The sequence below is a fragment of the Artemia sp. Qi Xiang Cuo genome, chromosome 18 (assembly GCF_049724085.1).
Source record: "Artemia sp. Qi Xiang Cuo chromosome 18, ASM4972408v1, whole genome shotgun sequence".
NCBI lineage: Eukaryota > Metazoa > Arthropoda > Branchiopoda > Anostraca > Artemiidae > Artemia > Artemia sp. Qi Xiang Cuo.
Genome location: NC_142811.1, coordinates 54,701,769 through 54,726,348, shown reverse-complemented (window position 1 = coordinate 54,726,348; position 24,580 = coordinate 54,701,769). Strand labels below are relative to the sequence as shown.

Below are 24,580 nucleotides of genomic sequence, written 5' to 3'. Positions count from 1 at the left end.
GAATTGTCTAGCAACTATATCTTTAGGGCTATTGGGTAGATCAACTCCCCTCAATTATGTAATTTGTCCATTATGCTTAAAAACTTAATGTTGGTTTAAAATTAAAGCCAATGAGACATCTCAGCAATATCCAAAGAACGACTGAGGATATTAGGTTCAAATATCTGGGCTATTTCTATTACTACTTCTGCTCTTAAAATTCAACTAAATCAAAAGAGTGTAAGTGCATCCAGGCTGTTAAAGAATTTTTTTTAAATACTAACAAACTTTAAAAGTTTTTTGGCAATAAAAATAAAGAAATTTGGTTAAATTTCTAAATACTTTTTTTAAACTTTATTTCCACCTCTCCCCAATGAAAGAAAGATGAAAAACGAATATTATTTCGAATGGTTTTGACTGTTGAATCTATTGAACCTTGTCCCTTTTCTTTATTAATATAATTTTTGCTTTACAGTTTTCAACATCAGTTATTATAGATGGCCTAATTTCTAGGGTTCCTATGCTTTTGATATCCTGTGTAAAAGGGAAGACATATTTCAAGCGTTGTTAGTGGTGGTCTACATCTTTTAAGAGACTTTAAGTGTATTGGAAGAATCTCTTATTGACTCTGTTTTAAATCAAAACATGGCTGAAAATATCACTCTATCAGAAGCTTCTGATATTAAGAATGGTAAGTTATCTAATTACTGTTCTGATAACAAAATAGAAGGAAAACATTTCTCATTCTTTTTTTTTTCTTTCTTGTTACCTTAAGTAAAAAAAAATATGTTAAGAAAAATTAACTGTATTTTACACAATTTGTATAGCCTTCACAACTAAAAATGGTTTACTGTCATGTCTAATTCCGAGACATCATTTGCAATGTCATTGAGAATGATCATAGGGCTGGCCATAAATTTCTGTTACTAACAAGCTCAACTGATTTTTAAAGATTGATGGAAATTAAATTTGGCAAAGAAAGGGAAATTAAATTTGGCAAAGAATTTAGTTTTTCAAGAATTTTCCCAATGTTATCAATAGGAAAAACAAGGTAATGGTAAGAAGGAATGAATTTGAGGTTTTTGAAATACCTCAGGTCAGTGAGTTGTGGGATTATATCCTTTAGTAGATCTGCAAAATACCCTTTATATAGTTTCAAGAATAAAGGAGCAAGACAAATAGGACAAAAACCCTCAAAACCTGGTCTTTTGTCTTTTTTAAAGGGGCTAATTGATGCTTTAAGCAAAACTTTTAAAAAAAAAAAATTACAATTAAAATGGTTACAAATCATGTTTTCTTTTTGATTATTCTTACCATTTTTTTTTCGTTTTTCACAAGTTTCTCAAAACTAATTAATATGTTGTCTGCATATTATGTATCAATAACCTTTATCTTCTTTATGTTTATTTATCTTCTGACTTAAAACGGGAGCGGGAAAACTGGCAAAATACTAAAATAATTGCAGCCGATATACCAATCTAGATAGGCCTCCGGAATGCATTAAAGTCTGTGGTTTAGACATATTCCTTGGACAACACTGACAGCCTATGCTGGAATCATAAATGACTTTGATCACACATCCCATGGTTGGTTGTGGCTGAAGGAGAGATATCAGACCAGGTTAAATGACAGGGTGTAGAAGTTTCTTAGCTTGGTCGACTCTGCTGCTAACAAGACCCCCTCTCATAGCCTTAGATTCGTCCACTTTGTGGAGCAAAGTTGCTGCGCTCTACACCACATATTGTATGGCAGGAGCCTCAAGCCAAGTCATTGCACCATTCACGTACCATAGAGGTTGATACGCAGTCTAACAGTTCGAGGTAAGGAACTATAGGTTAGATGGGATGCTACTCAATTGTAACAGAACCTCTAGAAACGAAATTTTGACGTAAATAGACACATCAAAAGAATTAGCTTATTATGTGGATTCCAAGTATTTAACATTAATTAAATATAGTGTTACCCATCAAAAGCTATAAGCATGAGAAAATTTCCTGATTTTCCAAAAAAGGGGGAGAGGTTATTACCCCCTAGAAGTCAAGAAATCTTAATACAAATCAGACCCAGACACGTAACATGCTATGGGGCAGGGGAGAGGGGGAGTGATTGCCGTTCCAGGCCCTAGTTTGCCCTCCCCCCCAACTGAAATTTTGTTTCTTCAAAAATCTTTTCATATCTAAGATAAGCCTGCATTTTTCACAGAAAAAGGTCAGATGTTTTCTGGTTTTTTTTTTTTTTTTTTTTTTTTTTTTTTTTTTGCATTACTGGTAATATATGACATATTTTTCAATTTTCACTGTCATTTTCACTTTATTTGGGAAAATTGGCTCCATATTTCCCCCCGGGAAATGTTCACAAGAGAATGGTCACAGATGTGTGTATGTTTGTTTTTCCCAAGGGTGATCGTATTGCAGCAGTAGTTCTAGAATATCGGGAGATTGCTCATTCGAACGAAAACTAAAAGTTCTAGCTCCCTTTTTAAGTAACTAAAAAAAATTGGTGGATAACTAACTCCACTCCCACTTCCTTTTTTTCCTCAAAGTCGTCTGATCAAAATTTGAGATAGCCAATTCGTCCAAAGGGGTTGAAAAGTCCAGTAACTATACCTTTTGGGAGACTATGATTCCCCCCCCCCAAAAAAAAATCCCAGGGGGAAAGGTCTGCAAGTCATGAAATGTTACATTTTTTGCATATATTATTTTTTATTGGGAAGAAGACAGAAATTCTTTCGTGGGGGTGGAATTGTCCGGAGGAATTTCTATCTGAAAGAATTTTCTGTTGTGAAGGAAGTTTTCAGGGGTAGTCTTTCCAGAGGAAATTTTACAATAGGGCAAGTTGACTGAATTTCAATTGGAAATTCTTTCTATTTGTCTTACTTCCGACTATCTCTATCTCTTTTCCTACTAAATTTTATTTGTGGAGATGTTAAGGAAAGTGGTCTTATTGTAGGAGTATCTTATTGTACGTGGGGATTTTCCAGGGGAGAAATTTTCCATGGGGGATCTTTCCGCGGGCTTTTTTCTCTAGGGAGAATTTTGTGTAGTAACAAATTTTTGCTTGGGGGGAGGGGGGATGCGGTAAAACTTTTCAACGGAGGAGGGCATTTCTGACCATATTTGAAAACAATCAGAAATTATAGTCTTTCAAATAAAAGTGTGTTAAGAAACAAATTTTAGGCGGAATCGTTCGCAAGACATTTTCTGGGCGAAATTTGTGGTGAAAATGAAATTGTCTGGTGGGGATTGGTCTCAGCAAACTTTTTTTTTTTTTTTTTTTTTTTTTTTTTTTTTTTTTTTTTTTTACTTTCCAAATTTGGTTGGTGGAGTATATCAGTTCCTTTTCTTAGATCATTTGCAAAACACTTCGACTTTTTTTTTCAAACCATCTATGACCGATTCATGAGTTGACTTGTTTTTATGCACTTGTTTTGGGGTATTTGATTTTACAACAGTCCTGGGTCTTTACCTTGGCAACCATGAGTAGAGAATGAGGTATTTCTGATGTTTCAGGAACATCATTTCAGAGGAAAGAAGGAGTGGCAATTCAAATAGTTCAAACAGAACTTCTCACCATTTTGCCACTTGGAATGAAACCAATGTTGGAACCGACTGCACTAAACCCTGCAACCAAAAGCAAGCAAACAAAACAACTTCCCTGTGTATTTCATAGGTTTTGATACGTATGAAATACATTTATCAATACCTTGCTGACTGGTCATGCCTCTGAACTGTTCAATGCCTTGTTGAAGACTGAAAATCTATATCTGAATTTTCTGTTGATTTTGGATTCTTGCAGTATGAAATAGTATTTTTATTGAAAAATCTTCCTTACCTTAGGATCTAGGTTCAACTAAGTATAATGAGCTTAAGGTTTTAAAACTTGCTTTAGATGAATTTAACTCATTTTTTGCACTGTTTATGCAACTAGCTTGTTGACTTCTAAAGATTATTGTTTCTTGATCTGTTAAATTCAAATTTTTATGAGGCTGATTATGCAAAATTCCTTGGTTTTCTTCGCCCTTGAAAGTATTTATGGTTTTAACCCGTTGTTTTTTTTTTTAAATAAGCTCTTATAAGTTTGATTTAATCAATTTACTTTTTTTTAAAAAATTGTGATATCACAAAACTTTATTCAATCAGATGAAAGTTCGCTGCTCCTGAATTGAAAGTTTATTCTTTAAGGAAAAATCTATTGCTCTTTTGTGCTGTTGGAATCTGTTTTCTTTTTTTTTGGGGGGGGGGTATCTACGTCAAGATTTCTTAAAGAGCGAGGTGCTCCATTTACGTCACTTTGATTTTTGGAACTACATTCATGCCGGAATTAACTTAATAATCTTTTTGTCAAAGGTATATACATTTTTGTAGAAATTGTTTTATATCACTCTTAATTTTATGTTTCTAGAAATTGATTGTGCTTTACCAAGTGACATTAAGAAGCATGCGGACAGTTCAGACCCATTTTTGTTTCCCAAACTCGAAGATGGCCTAATGAGTACTCTTCCCAACATTTCGGTACCATTTAAGCTTGAACCTGACTCTCAAGAATTGGGCTCCACATCTATTACTGATCAAGGTAAATATTTTAGAGTTGGACACTACTCAGAGTAGCCTACAGTATGATTAGTATATTCAAAAGCTAGGTTCTTCCAAGTTTACATACTTTTAAAGGGATAAAAAAAGGAAAAAAAGGCAAAAATATTTCCGTCAGTGGACACTTAAAGTTAAAGGCTAAGGGAGATTGGGAATTTCCGCAGCAAATAGAGCTTCATTACTAGACCTGGTAGATTCTTACTATTCAGTATCACCATGGTCATGTCTAGGGGGAAGAGAATACAAGGTTTGAATTCTCCTCCCAAAATAATTTAACCGACGTAATTTTGGTATACCCCCTCCTAACAGAATCCCTGAATATGCGCTAGTATTAAACCATTTATTTTGTTCCCAAAATTAAGGAAAATGTTTATAATTTTTCCCATTCATCATACCATTTAGATCATATATTTTCCGCGTCCCACCTCCATTGAGAGGATCAACTGAATGGTTCCAGGCATTTACCCCCCCCCCCCGTCCCCGAAAAAACTACCCCCGTGGAAAATAAGGCTTTCCAAATTTTATTTTCTGCAGGGAGAGGGAATTTTGGTACTTGTGTATTATACGCCACTCACTCAAGTTTCCACTCTGTAAAACTCGAGAATAAACCGGTTTCTTCGTTAGTTTCTTTCAGCTTACCGCGAGACAAGACAAAAACAAGTGACAAAATAGATAAAAATATATAATTTGAGCTATATATTTACACATAAGGGGGGAGGGTAAATTATTTGGACAGTTTGAAGTCAGAAAACAATTCTTACTTAATAATATACAGAATAATTGTACCTAACACATTTTGCATGCAGATCAGCTATCCTTTACCCACCCCTCCCCCCTAAATTGCAAAAACAGAGTGCAATCTTTTTTTATAAAGTAACGAAGAAAGTGGTTTGTTCTCTTGTTTTACACATCGTAAACTTGTGTGACTGGCGTATAATATACAAGTACCGGAATTTTTCATGGAGAGAGAGCCGGATTTCCCGTTATTATTTAAAAACGATAAGAAATTAATCTAAAAACAACAAGTTTTTTTCAACTGAAAGTAATGAGCAACATCAAAACTTAAAACAAACAGAAATTACTACATCTATGAAAGGAGTGGTTCCTTCCACAAGACCTTGCTCTTTACGATAAAGTTTTGACTTTTTTCTCCTAATTCTGTAAGAACGATTCCTAAAACAAAATGGCCATTTAATTAGAACAATAAGCTTTGTTTTAATTTTCTATAAAAAAAACTTTAGCGTATAGAATATGCATATCAAACTGACAATACGCGGTTATTTATTTTTTTTTTTTTTTAAATCATTCCAGAGGAAGACTGGCAGTTCAAACAGAAACCCTGCAACCAAAAGCGAGCAAACAAAACAACTCCCCTGTGTATTTCATAGGTTTTGATATAATGACAAAATGAAAAAAAAATTCTAGATTATTTCATAGGTTTTAATATAATGGCACTGGACTGGTCAATCCCTGGTTCAAGATTTAAAATATAAATCGGAATTTTCTGTTGATTTAGGAGTCTTGCTATATGAAATAGCATTTTTAAAGAAAAATCTTCCAAAGATTGAATTAATATTTTGCATTGTGTATTCAACAAGCTCGTTAACTTTTCTGAAGATTATTATATCTTGATCTATTAAATCATAATTTGTGTGGGGCTTATTATACAAAATTTCTTGATCTTCTTCACTATTGAAAGTATTTATGGTTTTAACCTTTTTTTTCTAAAGAAGCTCTTATAAATTTGATTTGATCGATTTACTTCTTTTTTTCGAAAATTGTGATATAAAAAAATATTAATTAATTAGTGTTGTTGCGTTAAAAATCTTATTATGGCGCGGAAGATCAAATGAAAGTTAGCTGCTGCGAATTGAAAGTTTATTCTTTGGGGAAAAATCTGTTGCTGTTTTCTGTTGTTAGAATCTGTTTTCTATTTTTTGGGGGTATATCTACGTAGAGCTTTGTTAAAGAACAAGATGTTTCATTTGCGTCACTTTGTTTTGGAACTATATTCATGCCGGAATTAACTTAATAATCTTTTCGGCAAAGGTATATACATTTTTGTAGAAATTGTTTTATATCACTCTTAATTTTATGTTTTAGAAGTTGATTGTGCTTTACCAAGTGACATTAAGAAGCATGTTGACAGTTCAGACCCATTTTTGTTTCCCGAAGTTGAAGATGGCCCAATGAGTACTTTTCCCAGCATTTCGGTACCATTTAATCTTAAACCTGACTCTCAAGAATTGGGCTGCATATCTATTACTGATCAAGGTAAATATTTTAGAGTCGGACACTACTCACAAAACATTCTGATTGGTATATTCAAAAGATTGGTGTTCCATGTTTGCACACTTTTAAAGAGATAAAAAAAGAGAAAAAAAGGCAAAAATATTTCCGTCATTGGACACTTGAAGTTTAAGGCTAAGGAAGACTGGGAATTTCTGCAGAAAATAGAGCCCCATCACTATACCTGTTAGATACTTACTATTCAGTATCAACTAGGATCGTGTCAAGGGAGAAGAGAACACTAGGTTTGAAACCAGGTTTGTGCTGTAGCCTCCAATATTCTAATCTTGGTTTGCAGACATATTTTCTTCTATTTTTCCAAAAAAAATTATTTTGGTAACAATATCCTAGGTATTGGCTATTCTAATTTAATATATTCATTACATCCACCATCTTCACCAATGATAACCATACTTGAACCATATGAACCCAAAATATTGCTTGGATTCGTAAATAACTTTGAAATCAAGAGAGTTGAAATTTAATGAAAAAAATGGAATGAAATAAAATGTTAAATAATTTAGATCTGGATCGATCCAAATTTCTTGTACAGCTTTCTTATCAAAATACGGTCAGCAAGACGGGTGCCCAAAATAAAATGTAGACAATTTGTCTGGCAAAAAATCTATCAAGTCCTTCTCAGTCTTTCATACTACTATATTTCAGAACCATACTCGACCACTGTTTGCGCTCTAGCCTTCAATATTCTAATCTTGGTTTGTAGACATATTTTCTTCAATTTTTCTAAAAAAAAATATTTTGGTATAAATATCCTAGGTATTGGCTATTCTAATTTAATATATTCATTACATCCACCATCTTCACTAATGATAACCATACTTGAACCATATGAACCCAAAATATTGCTTGGATTCGTAAATAACTTTGAAATCAAGAGAGTTGAAATTTAATGAAAAAAAATGGAATGAAATAAAATGTTAAATAATTTAGATCTGGATCGAACCAAATTTCTTGTACAGCTTTCTTATCAAAATACGGTCAGCAAGACGGGTGCTCAAAATAAAATGTAGACAATTTGTCTGGCAAAAAATCTAACAAGTCCTCCTCAGTCTTTCATACTACTATATTTCAGAACCATACTCGACCACTGTTTGCGCTCTAGCCTTCAATATTCTAATCTTGGTTTGTAGACATATTTTCTTCAATTTTTCTAAAAAAATATTTTTTTAAAAACACCCTAGGTATTGGCTATTCTACTTTAATATATTCATTCCATCCACCATATTCACTAATGATAACCATACTTGAACCATACATGATGACTTGCATTACAGCGGGTTCCCAATGTCTTATCATTCTATTGCTATTTTAATTCTAATTTCTAAAAAATTAAGATACTTGCTAAGGTTTCCAGGAGATTTTGCTGGAAATAGCCCCAATAGAGACAATCGGTAAATAATTAAACACCATCTTAGGCTAAAGGTAATAATAGTAAAAAAAATTGACGCTTTTGTGGAATATTACCAAGTTCATGGGAAATTGACCAGACGGCCAGTTGAAAGGGTCCGTTGATTCTTATAGCGGTAAAATTTACCCATTTGCGGTCAAATTTGTCTCATCAATAGATCGTAGACGACCATATCGACACAATTACAGCAGTATGTTATAATGGAGATATGCACTCGTGCCGATTAGCCTGGGTTAAAATATAAATTTAAAAAAAAAATTGTGTTTTCTTAAGAAAATCTGTAAAAGCATGCCCAATGTCTTTTATTCGAAACGGTCTTGTTGGGAGACAGAATTGGATATGGCATCATATCTGGAATATTTAGACTGAGAGATGCCGTAGACAAAGTTTTAAGAGAAGAGCAGTGCGGTTTTAGAAAAGGTAGAGGATGTGTCGACCAAATTTTCACTCTTAGGTTAATAATTGAGAAGTGCCTAAGTTTTCAAACACCTTTGGTCCTCAGTTTTATAGATTATGAGCAAGCGTTTGATTCTGTTGATAGAGGAGTTTTAGTAAAGGTTTTATCCTTGTATGTTATACCAGATAAAAACATTAAAGTGATTAGTGCTATGTACTAGAATAACACTACTGCGGTTAAGGTAGGAAATGAGGTTAGCAGCTGGTTTTTTATTGAACCAGCAGTTAAGCTGGGTTGTGTTCTGTCCCCCTTTATATGGATTATTTTGATGGACTTTGTCTTAAGGAGCTCAGGAAAGGCAATGGGAGACCACGGAATCAAATGGGGAGGAAAAAGTCTCCTGGACTTGGATTATGCTGATGATTTAAGTATCCTAGATGACAGTTTGAGTAAAATGAATGCAATTTTAGAGGTTTTGCGTGTTCAGGTAGCTAGTATTGGTTTGAAAATTAATGTTAGGAAGACTAAGTCACTAAGGCTAAGAATAAATAAAGATGAAAAGGTGACATTGGGTAATGAAAAGATTGATCAGGTGGGCAGCTTCACTTACCTTGGTAGTATTATTAGTAAAGATGGTGGGAGCAGTGAAGATGTTAAAAATAGAATAGCCAAGGCTCAGGGTATTTTTTCACAGTTAAAAAAAGTCTGGAAGAATAGGAAGATAAGTCTGCAAATCCAGATTAGAATCTTAGAAGCTACAGTGATGACAGTGGTCAAATATGGCTCTGAAGCATGGACGCTCCGAAAAGCGGATGAAGATTTGCTAGATGTTTTCCAGAGAAATTACTTAAGGATTGTTCTGGGTACCCGGCTGACTGACCGTATTTCAAAAAATAGGCTATACGAAAAATGTGGTTCAATACCGCTTTCTAGGTCTATAATGAAAGAAAGGTTGAGGTGGTTAGGGCATGTTGTGCGGATGAAGGATGACAGATTGCAGAAGATTATTCTTTTCGGCCGACCGTCTTGGGATAAACGGAAATCAGGTCATCCTCGTTTGGGGTGGGAGAACGTCATAAAGAAAGATTTAAAGGAAATAGGTACTTCGTGAGCGGGTGTAAAAAGGGAAGCATTGAATAGATTGGGGTGGAGGAGGAGTGTGCGTAGCTGTGTTTGCCTCAAGCGGCTTGGTGCTGCGGTGAGTTGTTAGTAGTAGTAGTAGTAATATTCCTGTTTCGAGTGAAAATGCTTTTGAATTTCAAGATTTTCATTTCAAATCTCAGATGATGAGGCACAAAGATTTTACTTAGTGTACCAGACATTGTTTGAACAAAGTAGAGTGCATGCCTTCTATCGAAAAATTTTAGGAATCAGAATCCGATATGAAACACCCAATGCTTGAATTCATTTCCCATTCAGTGACGATTTATTTGTTTTCTCGACAAATGAGGATAAAAAATGTCCGATTCGTTCTTGATGATGATTTATTTTGCGCGACGGAAAAATTAAGAAAAAGCAAAATACAAAAAAAACGAAGAAATAAAAAAACAGATTTACGTTGGCTGCTCTTGGTTAATTATCCAGGACAAATTTTTTGCTGGGGTTGGAACCATTTGGAAGGATTTTCCATGGGAAAAATTCTCGACGAGGTTATTTTCTGCGGAACCACGCTATCTCGTGACGGTGGGTATTTTAGGAATTTTTTTTTTTGACAAGGGGAGGACATTTTCAGGCATTATTTGAAAAACAATCATAAATTAATGATTAAAACAATTTAATGAAAGCAAGAATAATCCTCCAGGGTGAATTATCTGCATGCAATTTTCCATTGGTAATTTTCAGCAAGGCGTTCATTTTTTTTTGGGGGGGGGGGAGGGCGGGGATAATATGCGACGAAAATTGTCCATACAGGAATTTTTTCTGGGGGAAGGTTTCAACGGAGGAAGGAGGTATATTGTCTGGCATTAATTGAAATTTGTCAGATCGACAAATGATCTGAAATTAAAAAGAAAAATTAACTGAAAGTTAGAAGTAACATTCAAACTTCGAGTGAACAGATAATATTGCATGTATAAGGGGCACTGTCCCCTCTTCAATCCCTAACTCTTTACGTTGAAGTTTGACTCCTCTCCCCAATTCTTTAAGAACGGCTGGTTCTTGAAACAGAAGTGCCGTTTAATTGGAATAAAAACTTTTCTAGGCACTCTAAAATTTAGCGTAAAGAGCCTATTATTGAATAGGGGACAGTTCCCCCCATATACGGTATAATTTATGTTCGTTTCAAGCTTTGCTATTAGTCTGTACTTTCAGTTGATTTTGTTTTAATTTAATAATGAAAACACGACAATGTACTTCCAATATAATCAGAAAAATATAAATTAGAAATATATTCTTTTTCGTTTTGCAGATTCTATGTTCCTTTCAAGAATGAATGTGAAGACTTTATTTGAAATATTTTAAAAATTTAGGTTTATCTGAAATATTCTAAGTGCTGTAATAATTCTCTAGCTTTTGTTTCAGCAAAGATGATCTCTTGTTTCCATCTCCAAAGTACAAAAAAATTAGTGACAACCCCTCGTGGTTGTCAAAACGGGTATAGGCTTGCATTTCTACTTGTACTGGAATTTAAGTTTCCAGTTTTACCAATTCATCACTTTGCCTTATACTCTTGATATTAATTTCAATGAACAAATTTAAGAGTCAGGTGGAGCCTCACCATGAAAGGTGCAATATCAGTCAGAAGGTATCTATATCTTAAGCAACGTGCGGAGAACAAATGACGGAGAACAGATCCCGCCTTTTTTTAATGAATGTATAACATCGGTCGCCAACCTTTAGAAATTCTTTAGAATTTCCTTAGAATTTCAACCTTTAGAAGGACCACTAACTGTATCATTTTTTATTTGATGGACCACTAGTATGGATTGGGGAAAAAGGTGCTGTAAATACATCCATTCATGATAATCCGAAAATTTTTAATATAGATAATAGGAAATACACATATTGGTAAATATATATATATATATATATATATATATATATATATATATATATATATATATATATATATATATATATATATATATATATATATATATATATATATATATATATATATATATATATATATATATATATATATATATATATATATATATATATATATAGGCCTATAATCTTATATTCTACTTTTAGAAGTAATGAATTCAACTATTAACAACATTGATGGTGTAATTCAACCGAAGCTCTGGCGTTGTAACTCCTGCGGAAAGACAGAGAAATCATTTTTAATGCTGGATCTTCATATTGACACTGGCTGTGAAGAACTTTCGCCAATAGAGTGCGACGTCTGTCCTGCTGTGTTTCGAGATTATAGAAGTTTTGTGGCTTATTTTATGGAGCATCAAATGGGAGAAACAAGAAGATGTCCAATTTGTTTTCAAGACAATATTGATAACATGAAAGAACATTTAATTATACAGGGTCATTTTTCACAAACCGAGTCTGCAACAGTATTACAGTGTGGCACCTCTCAAGTTACAACGCAGGAATCTTCCGCAAGCGTCAGCTTAAATTCATTTCAGTTGAATTCGAGAGTAACAGGCCAGAACAAACCCTTCCATTGTGATATAAGCAAGAAAATTTTTGCTCGGTTGGCACAATTGACTATACATAAACGAGTGCATAAAGGTGAAAAACCTTTTCAGTGTAATATATGTAAGAAAAACTTTTCTAATCCAAGCAATTTGAGTTGTCATAAACGAGTGCATACTGGGATAAACCGTTCCTGTGTGATAAATGTAATAAAAATTTTACTCAGTTGCATCATTTGACTACACATAAACAAGTTCATACTGGTGAAAAACCCTTCCAGTGTAATATATGTGAGAAAAGCTTTTCCGGGTCAGCACATTTGATTAGTCATAAACTAGTGCATACTGGGGAAAAACCCTTCCAGTGTAATATATGTAAGAAAAACTTTTCTGATCCAAGCACTTTGATTCGGCATAAACGAGTGCATACAGGTAAACGAGTGCATACTGGTGCCTTCCAGTGTGATATATGTAAGAAACATTTTAGTCAGTCGTCACATTTGATTGCACATAAACGAGTGCATACTGGTGAAAAATCCTTGCAATGTAATATATGTGAGAAAACATTTGCTACTTTGGCACAATTGACTAGACATAAACGAGTCCATAAAGGTCAAAAACAGTTGAATTGTAATATAAGCAAGAAAACTTGTGCCCAGTTGGCGCCATTGATTACACATAAACGAGTGCATACAGGTCAAAAACACTTGCAGTGTAATATATGTGAGAAAAGCTTTTCCGGGTCAGCACATTTGATTAGTCATAAACGTTTGCATACTGGTGCCTTCCTGTGTGATATATGTAAGAAACCTTTTACTCAGTTGTCACATTTGATTGCTCATAAACTAGTGCATACTGGTGAAAAACCCTTCCAGTGTAATTTATGCGAGAAAACATTTGCTAGGTTGACACCATTGACTAGACATAAACGAGTGCATACAGGTGAAAAACCCTTCCAGTGTGATATATTCGAGAAAACCTTTGCTCGGTTGGCAAATTTGACTACACATAAACAAGTGCACACGAGTGAAAAATCCTTTTAGTGTAATATATATAAGAAAAATCAAGCTCTTTGAATAAGGTCCAATGAGGGCTTACAGAGGAAAAACCCTTTAAATTATATGTATATAAGCCCTTAAAACCCATTCAATTTTATTTATATAATTTGTTGTATATAAGAAAAACAAGCCATTTAAGTGCTTATTTCCACTTACATACATGAAATATTTATACATACAAAGTATGAATTTTCTGTATTCTTCGAACAAGACCAAAAAATGCATACAAGTGAAAACTCCTGATTTTAAAAAAATAATTGATTTTTGATGATGATTTAAAGAAAATGATTTTAAGAAAACTCTAATTAAGCCCCTGTATAAGAAAGGTGATAAGAGTGATTGGGGTAATTTTAGATTGGTTTGTTTTCTGTAGGAAGCAAATTACTTTGCAAATTGTTTTTGTCTGCCAGCCGTATAGGTATAAAGAAAATAGGAACTTCTTGAGAGGGTGGATTTGAACAGATTGGGATGGAGGAGGGGAGTATGTAGACGTTTTTTAGCTCAGGTGGCTTCCTGCTGCAGTAAGTTCTTAGTAACAGTAGTAGAGGGTACTAACCTTTAATAATCTTTCGGCCGTAAGCTTTGAGATACGTTTTAAGTCCTAGAAACCAGAAAAGTGTTGACACAGTAGAGCGGCAATTCCTCCCAGGAGCAAATTGTTGGCCCTGGATTAATTTATGAAAGTTTGGTTTGCCTAACTCAACTACTTTGCAACAAAACAAGAACTCCCCGAACTAGAATTTTACCCTTTGGAGTCAATAGGCTCATACATATATCTTTTGTATTTTAATAATCCTATGGGTCAAATGCTCCCTGGTTTTGAAGTTCCATTAAAATTTCTAACCCCATAACTATACCCATCCCACATAGATGAGTTATACTTTCAAAGCCTATATTAATTTGCCTCATCAATAGATCGTAGACGACCATATCGACACAATTACAGCAGTATGTTATAATGGAGATATGCACTCGTGCCGATTAGCCTGGGTTAAAATATAAAAAAAAAAAAATGTGTGTTCTTAAGAAAATCTGTAAAAGCATGCCCAATGTCTTTTATTCGAAACGTTCTTGTTGGGAGACAGAATTGGATATGGCATCCTATCTGGAATATAATGCACGTAATATTCCTGTTTCGAGTGAAAATGCTTTTGAATTTCAAGATTTTCCATTTCAAATCTCAGATGATGCACAAAGATTTTACTTAGTGTACCAGACATTGTTTGAACAAAGTAGAGTGCATGCCTTCTATCGAAAAATTTTAGGAATCAGAATCCGATATGAAACACCCAATGGTTGAATTCATTTCCCATTCAGTGACGATTTATTTGTTTTCTCGACAAATGAGGATAAAAAATGTCCGACTCGTTCTTGATGATGATTTATTTTGCGCGACAGAAAAATTAAGAAAAAGCAAAATACAAAAAAAAGAAGAATTAAAAAACAGATTTACGTTGACTGCTCTTGGTTAATTATCCAGGACAAATTTTTTGCTGGGGTTGGAACCATTTGGAAGGATTTTCCATGAGAAAAATTCTCGACGAGGTTATTTTCTGCGGGACCACGCTATCTCGTGACGGTGGGTATTTTAGGATTTTTTTTTTTTTTTTGACAAGGGGAGGACATTTTCAGACATTATTTGAAAAACAATCATAAATTAATGATTAAAACAATTTAATGAAAGCAAGAATAATCCTCCAGGGTGAATTATCTGCATGTAATTTTCATTGGTAATTTTCAGCAAGGATTTCATTTTGGGGGGGGGGGGGATAATATGCGACGAAAATTGTCTATGAAGAAATTTTTTCCTGGGGAAGGTTTCAACGGAAGAAGGAACTATATTGTCTGGCATTATTTGAAATTTGTCAGATCGACAAATGATCTGAAATTAAAAAAAAATTAACTGAAAGTTAGAAGTAACATTCAAACTTAGAGTGAACAGATAATCTTGCATGTATAAGGGGCACTGTCCCCTCCTCAATTCCTAACTCTTTACGTTAAAGTTTGACTTCCCCCCCCCCCCAATACTTTAAGAACGGCTGGTTCTTGAAACAGAAGTGCCGTTTAATTGGAATAAAAACTTTTCTAGGCACTATAAAATTTAGCGTAAAGAGCCAATTATTGAATAGGGGGAATTCCACTTTTTACAGGCAGATAGTGCGATTTGAGTATACTTGAGAGATTTTCAAAACCGGGGATGTAATTTCATTCTGAAAAATCTTAGATTCTTCTATTTAATTGGGGTTATTCGTGTCCCAGTCCGTTTGTTTAGCTAGGACGTCCCTTAGAAAGGATAGTCGAACATTTGTTGTTTTTTTCATTCCAATTCGGTGATCCCCACAGCTAACCTGTTTGCTACTGTTTTCTACCTTGAAAAAAAGGTAGGGTGTGCCTTATGATTCAGTTGTCCAAAAAAAAACGTTTTAACCAAATAATCCTCAATAAATTGTTTAAATTAATATCATCCCCACATTTTCTATGCACATTACCAATATGGAACAAAATTTATTCTCATCTAAATGGCGAGACAACATATAGAACTAGAACCCACGATCATACTTATCAATTTTCTAACAAAATTATAAATGAATTAAAAAGCTTAAAACAAAATGGTAAAATTACTCCATAACTATATAATAAATTTTTCCCCCGCGGTAGCTTTTGCCCAAAGTTTTATGGTCTACCAAAATTACACAAGCAAGGTATTCCTTTAAGGCCCATAGTAGCTTGTACGAAAGCCACATCCAATATTGGGAAACGGTTATGTACAGCCTTTAAACCTTTGGTTTACTCTCAAAAATCATACATATGTAATTCGGTAGATTTAGTTGAAAAACTCAAAAACGTAAATATCTAAGAAAATACAATTATAAGTAGCTTTGACATTGTTTCAATGTATACAAATACTGATGTCGCAGTACATGAACAGTTATTAGAAAATAAGAAAATTATCACTTAATAGAAGCATCAACAGCAGGAATATATTTCGAAGTCTTAATGACCTTGGTTAAAATCTGTAACAAGTACTAAATGTATTTCCTATTCTTTAATTATCTTTGCCCGCAAATTAATGGTTTAGTGATGGGGGCACCTCTCTCCGGGTTACTGGCGAATATTTATGTGAAACATATTGAAAATTGGGCATTAGATTCGTATTTTTTTGAAACATATCTTTTGGGGACGCTTCATGGATGACGTAATTTCACTCTGAAACTATGGGGAACATGAGCTTAAGGGTTTTTTAGATCACCTCAATGCATACGACAGAAATTTACAGTTTACTTTAGAAATCGCAAATAAAATCCCATTCCTAGATGTGTTAGTTATTCATAGCTTCGATAAAATCAATTTTACTATTTATAGAAAACCAACACAAAATAATAGATATTTGTATTTTAAATCAAACCACCCTCCACAAGTTAAAAGAGCAGTCGTAATATCCCTTGTCGATTGTGCCCTAAACATTTGTTCTAAGTCCCACATCACAGCAGAATTAAACTTGTTCAAGGACATACTTTTTGGAAATGGGTAACGTATCCTATTTTATTTATTAATAGTGTAATTATCTGTAGACTGAAAAGACATTCCTGTAAAATTAATGATTGTTTACCATGTGAGATTTCTGACAAGCCCTTAAACATAATTTACCTCCCCTACATCCCAAAAATCACCTCTAATCTTATAGAAGTTTGCACAAAAAATAATCTGTATGTAGTATTGACAAATAATTTTAAAATCATAAATTTTCTAAATTATGGTAAAGATAAAACCCCAGTTACTCGCCAAAGAGGGGTTTATCAAATACCATGCGATTGTGGCAAATATTATGTAGGTAAAACACACCAGAATTTAGAAAAGTGCATACAACAGCATAAAGATGATATAGACAAAGCTCTAAATTCTAATATTTCCACTGTTTCATTAGAGTCTGCATTAGGCAGCCATATTTTTGAAAATCCTAGCCACAATATACTTGACCTAGGCACAAAGCAGGTAGTCCGAGAATCAATCGAAATCAGACTTGAGATGATTAATAATATTTCCTTAAATAGGGATTTGGGGGAATATACACTAAATGCTCTATACACAAATTTAATTAAAAATGATCTTACAAAATATTTTGAAAAATCAATAGACATTATCACAAAAAGACCTTTGAGGTTAGCTGCGAAAAAGGCTGGATTAGCAATAAGAACGTGTTTTTAAATTATTTTTCTTTCATCTCATTGAATCGCCTTGTTTTACCTTACTTTCTATCAGTCCTGGTTGAACTTCGCTGAAGTCAGGATGCTAGGACTGCTTAGAAAAAAAACAATTATTTTTGGTTGTATTGGTCGCATGTTGTTGTGAGTCTTTTTTCTTTTATATATTTTTGTCTTGCTGAGGACGGCCCTTGGACATAGGGCCGAAATATTCATTCAAATTATCTCCACTGTCTTGCAAAAAGATTTCCGTATTATTCTTCGTGCTTTTATTGTTTGTTATGGAAAGACAGGGTGATCTTCGTCGCTATTTTCTTCCTAAATTAGTATTGTGTTGTTTAAGTATATGTTTTTTTGTTTGTTGAGGTTTTTGTAAGGAAGAATGGTTCAAATTGTATATATTTTTTATTTTATTTATGTATTTATTAATTTTTTTGTTATTATTTAATTTTACTTTATTTATTTATTTTTCTTTGATGATGGAATCTTGAAGGGATAAAATAGAGTTGGAAAGTAATTGAAGCCACCGCCAAAGGATTTTCCTAAGGAAGGGGAGCATCCTATAAGCGAGACTTGCTTTTTAAAATGTTTTGTTTTTATTTGTGTAGTAGTATATCCCGAAGAGTAACCTGTTGTATTTGGTTGCCTTAATTAATATTTAGTAGGTAAAAAGGTATTTTTTTTCTTTTTTTTTAAGGTTGTTTTAGTTGAAAATTAAAAGATTTGCGGGGGTTGTGTTGAATGGCTTTTGGGGTGTAAGAAGTTATTATTGAAATGGAAAAAGGTAGTATAGTAAAAGTAAAAGGTGTAAATTGGTTTTGTAATTTGTTTTGAAAAAGGGAGTTTTATAGTTAGGATGATGAAATTTTTATATTGAAATAATTTAGTTTTTTTAAATTACAGAGGTATAAAGGAGAAGAAAACAGAAGAAGAGAAGTTTTTGGTGATAGTACTTGGTTGAAAATTGTGATTTTGTTGAATTTAATTTTTAATACAAAAAAAAAAAATCTTATCAGACCGAGAACAGATCAGATAAGATAAAGAACAGATCAGATCAGACTGAAAACAGATCTTATCAGACCAAAAATAGATCAGATCAGACCGATAACAGATCAGATAAAACCGATAACAGATCAGATCATACCAAGAACAGATCTTATCAGATCGAGAACAGATCAGACCCAGAATAGATCAGATTAGACCGAGAACAGATCAGATCAGACCAAACACATATTATATCCGACCGAAAACAGATCAGATCAGACCCAGAACAGTTCATATCATAGGCAGCGCGCTAGCGCTGCCTAAGTAAAGAACGATGTGGGCACGATGTGTTTTATTTTTCTCCATACCCGAGCACTTCGTATCGAAGGAGTTGTCGTAGAAACTTCGAAAATGGCTCATTCGATTAGAAATTGGAGTGGCTAGTGCCCTTTTTAATAGTCGAAAATGATTGGAGGGCAACTAGCCCCCCCCCCACGCCCATCATTCCCCCAAACACATCCAATCAAAATTTTAAGATAGCCATTTTGTTCAGCGTAGTTGATTTCCAGATAGAATATATGGTTTTGAGGAGGACACTCACCCAGAGCCCTCAGAGCAAGGGTTTTAAGTTATGCCCTGGGGGCATATAAGGTTTTATAGATGGCGTTGTCATAGAAACTTCAAAACAGGCTCATTCGATTGGAAATTCAAAGGGCTAGTACCCTTTTTAACAGTCGAAAGTGATTGGAGGGCAACTTGCCCCCCCCCCCCCGCCAATCATTCGCCCAAACACTTCCAATAAAAAATTTGAGATAGCCATTTTGTTCAGCGTAGGTGATTTCCGGATAGAAAATATATTTTTGAGGAGGACAGTCCCCCGCAACCCTCAGGGTAAGGGTTGTAAGTTATGCCCTGAGGGCATATAAGGTTTTTTTTATAGAAGGTGTTGTCTTAGAAACCTTAAAAAACGCTCATTCGATTGGAAATTTTAAGGGCTAGTGCCCTTTTTAATAGTCGAAAGTGATTAGAGGACAACTAACCCGCCTCCCAAGCCCACCTTTTCCCCAAACACATCTAATCAAAACTTTGAGATAGCCATTTTATTCAAGGTAGTTTTAAGTTCTGGAAATTAGGCCTTTGAGGATGACAACCCCTCCACAGCCCTCAGGGCAAGTGTTGTAAGCTGTGCCCTGGGGCGTATAAGGTTTTTATTGGAAGCGTAGAAACTTCAAAAGGGCTCATTCAATTGGAAATTGAAAAGGCTAGTGCCTCTTTTAATAGTTGAAAGTGACTGGTAAGCGACTAACGCCCCTCTCACGCCCACCATTTTCCCATACACAACCAATCAAGATTTTGAGATAGCCATTTTGTTCAATGAAGTTGAAATTTATGGAAATTATACCATTGAGCAAGACACTCCTCCCAGAGTCTTCAGGTCAAGGGTTTTAAGTGATGCCGTGGAGGCATATAAGGTTTTTATTGAAATGTTTGTTGTAGAAACTTGAAAAAGGGCTCATTCAATTTAAAATTCAAAGGACTAGTACCCTTTTTAATGGACGAAAGTGATTAGTGTTATTTTTTGTTGTTGTAGTTGTTTAGACCAGGGCACTTCATATCGAAGGAGTTGTCGTTGGAAATTCGGAGAGGGCTCATTCGATTGAAAATAGAAAGGGCTGATGCCCTTTTTAATAGTCGAAAGTGATTTGAGGGTAACTAATCCTCCTTTCACTCCCACCCTCCCACGCTCACCTACCCATTTGCCCATTATGTTTAAAAACTAAATGTTGCCTTAAGATTAAATCAAGATACACTGCGATAATGCTAATTCTCAATAAGGCATCTCAGCAGTATCCCAAGAACGACTGAGGAGATACAAACGGGAAGTCGTTCCCAAGAACGACTTGGGATACGACAGCAGTATTCCTAGAACGACTGTTCAAACTTTCGGGCTACTTCTGCTCTTAAAATTTAACCAAATCAAAATAGCGTCAGTGTATCCAAGCTATCAAAGAAAGTAAACAGATTTTTTGGCGAATGGTATCAAGTTTTCCATTTCAGGTCAACTAGAGGAGGTATGAAACTAAATTAAACACTACTATTTGTGTCCAGATTTTTAAAAGGGTGGATGTTGTTAAAAATTGCTGAAAATTTTTCTCCAGCATACAAATAGCAGGCCAAACTATAAAGTCTTAAAAAAAACTAACAGATTTAAAGTATTATTTTCTTTTTCCATGAAAAGACTATGTCAATATCAAACGAATAGAAATTAGCATAAGTTGGGCGCAAAACCCCTATGCCTTCCCAAGGTCAGAACAAAATTTGCACTCTACTGAAAAAATACAAATGAATGTGCATTGTCAGTTTAATATACACATTGATATTTAGTAATCAAAATGTTAATATTATTTGATTTATTAAAGTTATAAGTGTAAAAAGATTTATATTTTTTTCAGTAAAGTGTAAATTTTGTTCTGGCCTTGGGAAGGCATAGGGGTTTTGCGCCCAACTTATGTTAATTTCTGCTTGGTTTGAGTTTGACTCGGTTATTTATTGTAATTTCTGTTCGTTTTGGGTTTCATTTATTTATCGATGCTGATTTGTGGTAGTTTCAAGCTTGACAGATTATTTGATTCTATTTTTGCTCATTTTTTGTTTAATGGAGTTCTTAACTTTTCTTTGAAAAACTTATTTTTTGGAAGTTTTTTTAGTTAATCAGACAAAGAACAGATCAGATAAGACCGAGAACAGATCAGATCAGACCGAGAACAGATCATATCAGACCGAAAACATATCAATCAGACCTTAGTTCTGAGATTTCGCTTTTAAGCGTTTTCTGACAAAAGGTGAACTAAGATCTTAGTTCAAAGAATTCACTTTTAAGCGTTTTCTGACAAAAGGTGTAAGATCTTAACACATTGATGAGTGAAAAAACAGGCCTATTAGATCAGTCAGACCAAAAACAGATCTTATCAGACCGAGATCAGATCATATCAGACCGAGAACAGAACATATCCGACCGAGAATAGATCAGATCAGACTGAGAACAGTCAAAGCTCTAAATTCTAATATTTCCACTGTTTCATTTGATTCTGCTTTAGGCAGCCATATTTTTGAAAATCCTAGCCACAATATAATTTTTGATGAATCCGCCCTTATTAGCAATGACCTAGACATAAATCAGGTAGTCCGAGAATCAATTGAAATCAGACTTAAGATGATTAATAATATTTCCTTAAATAGAAACTTGGGGGAATATATACTAAATGCTCTATACACAAATTTCATTAAAAATGATCTTACAAAATATTAAAAAAAAACAGTAGACATTAACAAAGAACCGGTCACAAAAAGACCTTTGAGGTTAGCTGCCAAAAAGGCTGGATTAGCAATATGAACGTTTTTTTAAATTATTGTTCTTTCATCTCATTGAATCACCTTGTTTTATTTCACTTTTCATCAGTCCTGTTTGAACTTCGCTGAAGTAAAGATGCTAGGACTGCTTTGAAAAAAAATTTGTAATTTTTGGTTTTATTGATCGCCTGTTGTTTTTCTTGTATATACTTTTGTCTTGCTGAGGACGGCACTAGCACATAGGGCCGAAATATTCATTAAAATTATCTTCACTGTCTTGCAAAAAGATTTCCCTATTGTTCTTTGTGCTTTTGTTGTTTGTTATGGAAAGGCAGTGTGGTCTTGCAAAAAGATTTCCCTATTGTTCTTCGTGCTTTTGTTGTTTATTTAGGAAGAAGGGTTCAAAATTTCTAACGATTTACCCTTCAACTTTAAACTTCCAAATAACTTTACTCGATTACCTTTAAAAAAAAATTCCAACTATTAAAAAAAAATAATAATCTTTTAACATTTTAAAGAAAACTTTACCAAACCCTCTCCACCCCTCATCAATTCTTTCTTTCCATTTTTTATTCTTTCTCAAAAGCTCTACTTTCCCCCTAACTACTAATTTAAATCTTTCTAACTCAACTCTTTTTCTTCATTTTCCAAATATGGGTAAATGCCCATATCACTATTCATAACATTCCTTTCTGCCAAAATTTCGTCACCTTTTCTTTCGAAATCTAACTTCAAAATTGTTTTCTTACTATTTAAACTCACATTCTCTATATTCTCACCCCTAAAAACATCCAAAATAAAACTAAAAACTTCTTTGTTAAAAATACATTAACATTCCTCCAAAAAAAGATTGGCATACATTCCTATAATTTAGCACTCCCAGTCCTCCTTTTACTTTTGGTATTAATTAAAAAAAAAACTTTTTCCACAAAATAAGTTTTTCAATGAAAAGTAAGGAACTCCATTAAACAAAAAATGAGCAAAAATAAAATCAAATAATCTACCAAGGGTGAAACTACCAATGGAATGAACCTTTTTTGAAGTTTCTACGACAACACCTTCTATAAAAACCTTATATGCCCTCAGGGCATAACTTAAAACCCGTGCCCTGAGGGTTTTGGGGAAGTTTCCTTCTCAAAAACATATTTTCTATCTGGAAATCAACTAGCCTATGCCGAACACAATGGCTATCTCAAAAGTTTGATTGGATGTGTTTGGGGGAATGATGGGCTGGGGGGGGGGGGCTTGTTACCCTCCAATCACTTTCGACTATTTAAAAGAGCACTAGCCCTTTGTAATTTCCAATCGAATGATCCTGTTTTGAAGTTTCTACTACAACGCCTTCTATAAAAACCTTATATGCCCCCAAGGCATAACTTAAAACCATTGCCTTGAGGGTTGTGAGGGAGTGTCCTCCTCAAAACATATTTTCTATTTGGAAATCAACTACGCTGAACAAAGTGGCTATCTCAAAATTTTTATTGGAGGTGTTCCGGGGAATGATGGGCTTGGGGGGGGGGGCTAGTTGCCCTCTAATCACTTTCGACTATTAAAAAGGGCACTAGCCCTTTGAATTTCCATTCGAATGAGCCTGTTTTGAGGTTTCTACGACAACGCCTTCTATAAAAACCTTATATTCCCCCAAGGCATAACTTAAAACCATTGCCTTGAGGGTTGTGAGGGAGTGTCCTCCTCAAAACATATTTTCTATTTGGAAATAAACTACGCTGAATAAAATGAATACCTGAAAATTTTGATTGGATGTGTATGGGGGAATGATGGGCGCGGGGGGGGGGGGCTGGTTGCCCTTCATTAAAAACTTTATATGCCCCCAGGGCATAACTTACAACCCTTGCCCCGAGGGCTGTGGGGGGAGGGGGTGTCATCCTTAAAGACCTAATTTCCAAAACTTTCAACTGCGTTGAATAAAATGGCTATCTAAAAATTTTTATTGGATGTCTTTGGGGAAAAGGTGGGTGTGAGATGGGGGTCATTTGCGCTCAAATCACTTTCGACTATTAAAAAGGGTATTAGCCCTTTGGATTTCAAATTGAATGAGTCCTTGTTCAAGTTTCTGTGACAAAGATTTCAATAAAAAACCTTATATGCCCCCAGGGCTACTTCAAAAATGTTTTGAAGTTTTCTACGACAACGTCTTCTATAAAAACCTTATATGCCCTCAGGGCATAACTTAAAACCCTTGCCCCGAGGGTTTTGTGGGAATGTCCTCCACAAAAAATTATTTTATATATGGAAATGAACTACGCTGAACAAAATGGCTATCTCAAAATTTTGATTGGATGTGGTTGGGGGAAGGATGGGCGTGGGGGGGGGGACTAGTTGGCCTCCAATCACTTTCGAAAATTATAAAGGGCACTAGCCCTTTGAATATCCAATCAAATGAGCCCCTTTTGAAGTTTTTACGACAACGCCTTCTATAAAAAATGTATATGCCCCCAGGGCTTAACTTAAAACCCTTGCCCTGAGGGTTGTGAGAGAGTGTCCTCCTCAAAAACATATTTTCTATCTGGAAATCAATTACGCTGAACAAAATGGCTATCTCAAAATTTTGATTGGATGTGTTTGGGGGAAGGATGGGCGTGGGGGGGGGATAGTTGCCCTACAATCACTTTCGACTATTAAAAAGGGCACTAGCCCTTTGAATTTCCAATCAATGAGCCTGTTTTGAAGTTTCTACGACAATGTCTT

At 34.5% G+C, this 24,580-nt stretch overlaps 1 protein-coding gene and 1 long non-coding RNA gene across 2 annotated transcripts in view; both read left to right on the top strand.

Annotated features, from left to right (window-relative positions):
- Positions 1-492: 492 nt before the first annotated feature.
- LOC148941658 (uncharacterized) lies at positions 493-3,772 on the top strand. Its single transcript, XR_016143237.1, has 2 exons — positions 493-670; positions 3,489-3,772. It is a non-coding gene; the product is annotated as an uncharacterized LOC148941658 (long non-coding RNA).
- A 598-nt stretch (positions 3,773-4,370) lies between these two features.
- Positions 4,371-24,580, top strand: part of LOC148941656 (uncharacterized) — a 101,645-nt gene continuing 81,435 nt past the window's right edge. The window contains exon 1 of the mRNA XM_089104219.1: positions 4,371-4,551. Coding sequence (XP_088960345.1) covers positions 4,371-4,551 — 181 coding nt within the window. The remainder of the gene's footprint in view (positions 4,552-24,580) is intronic.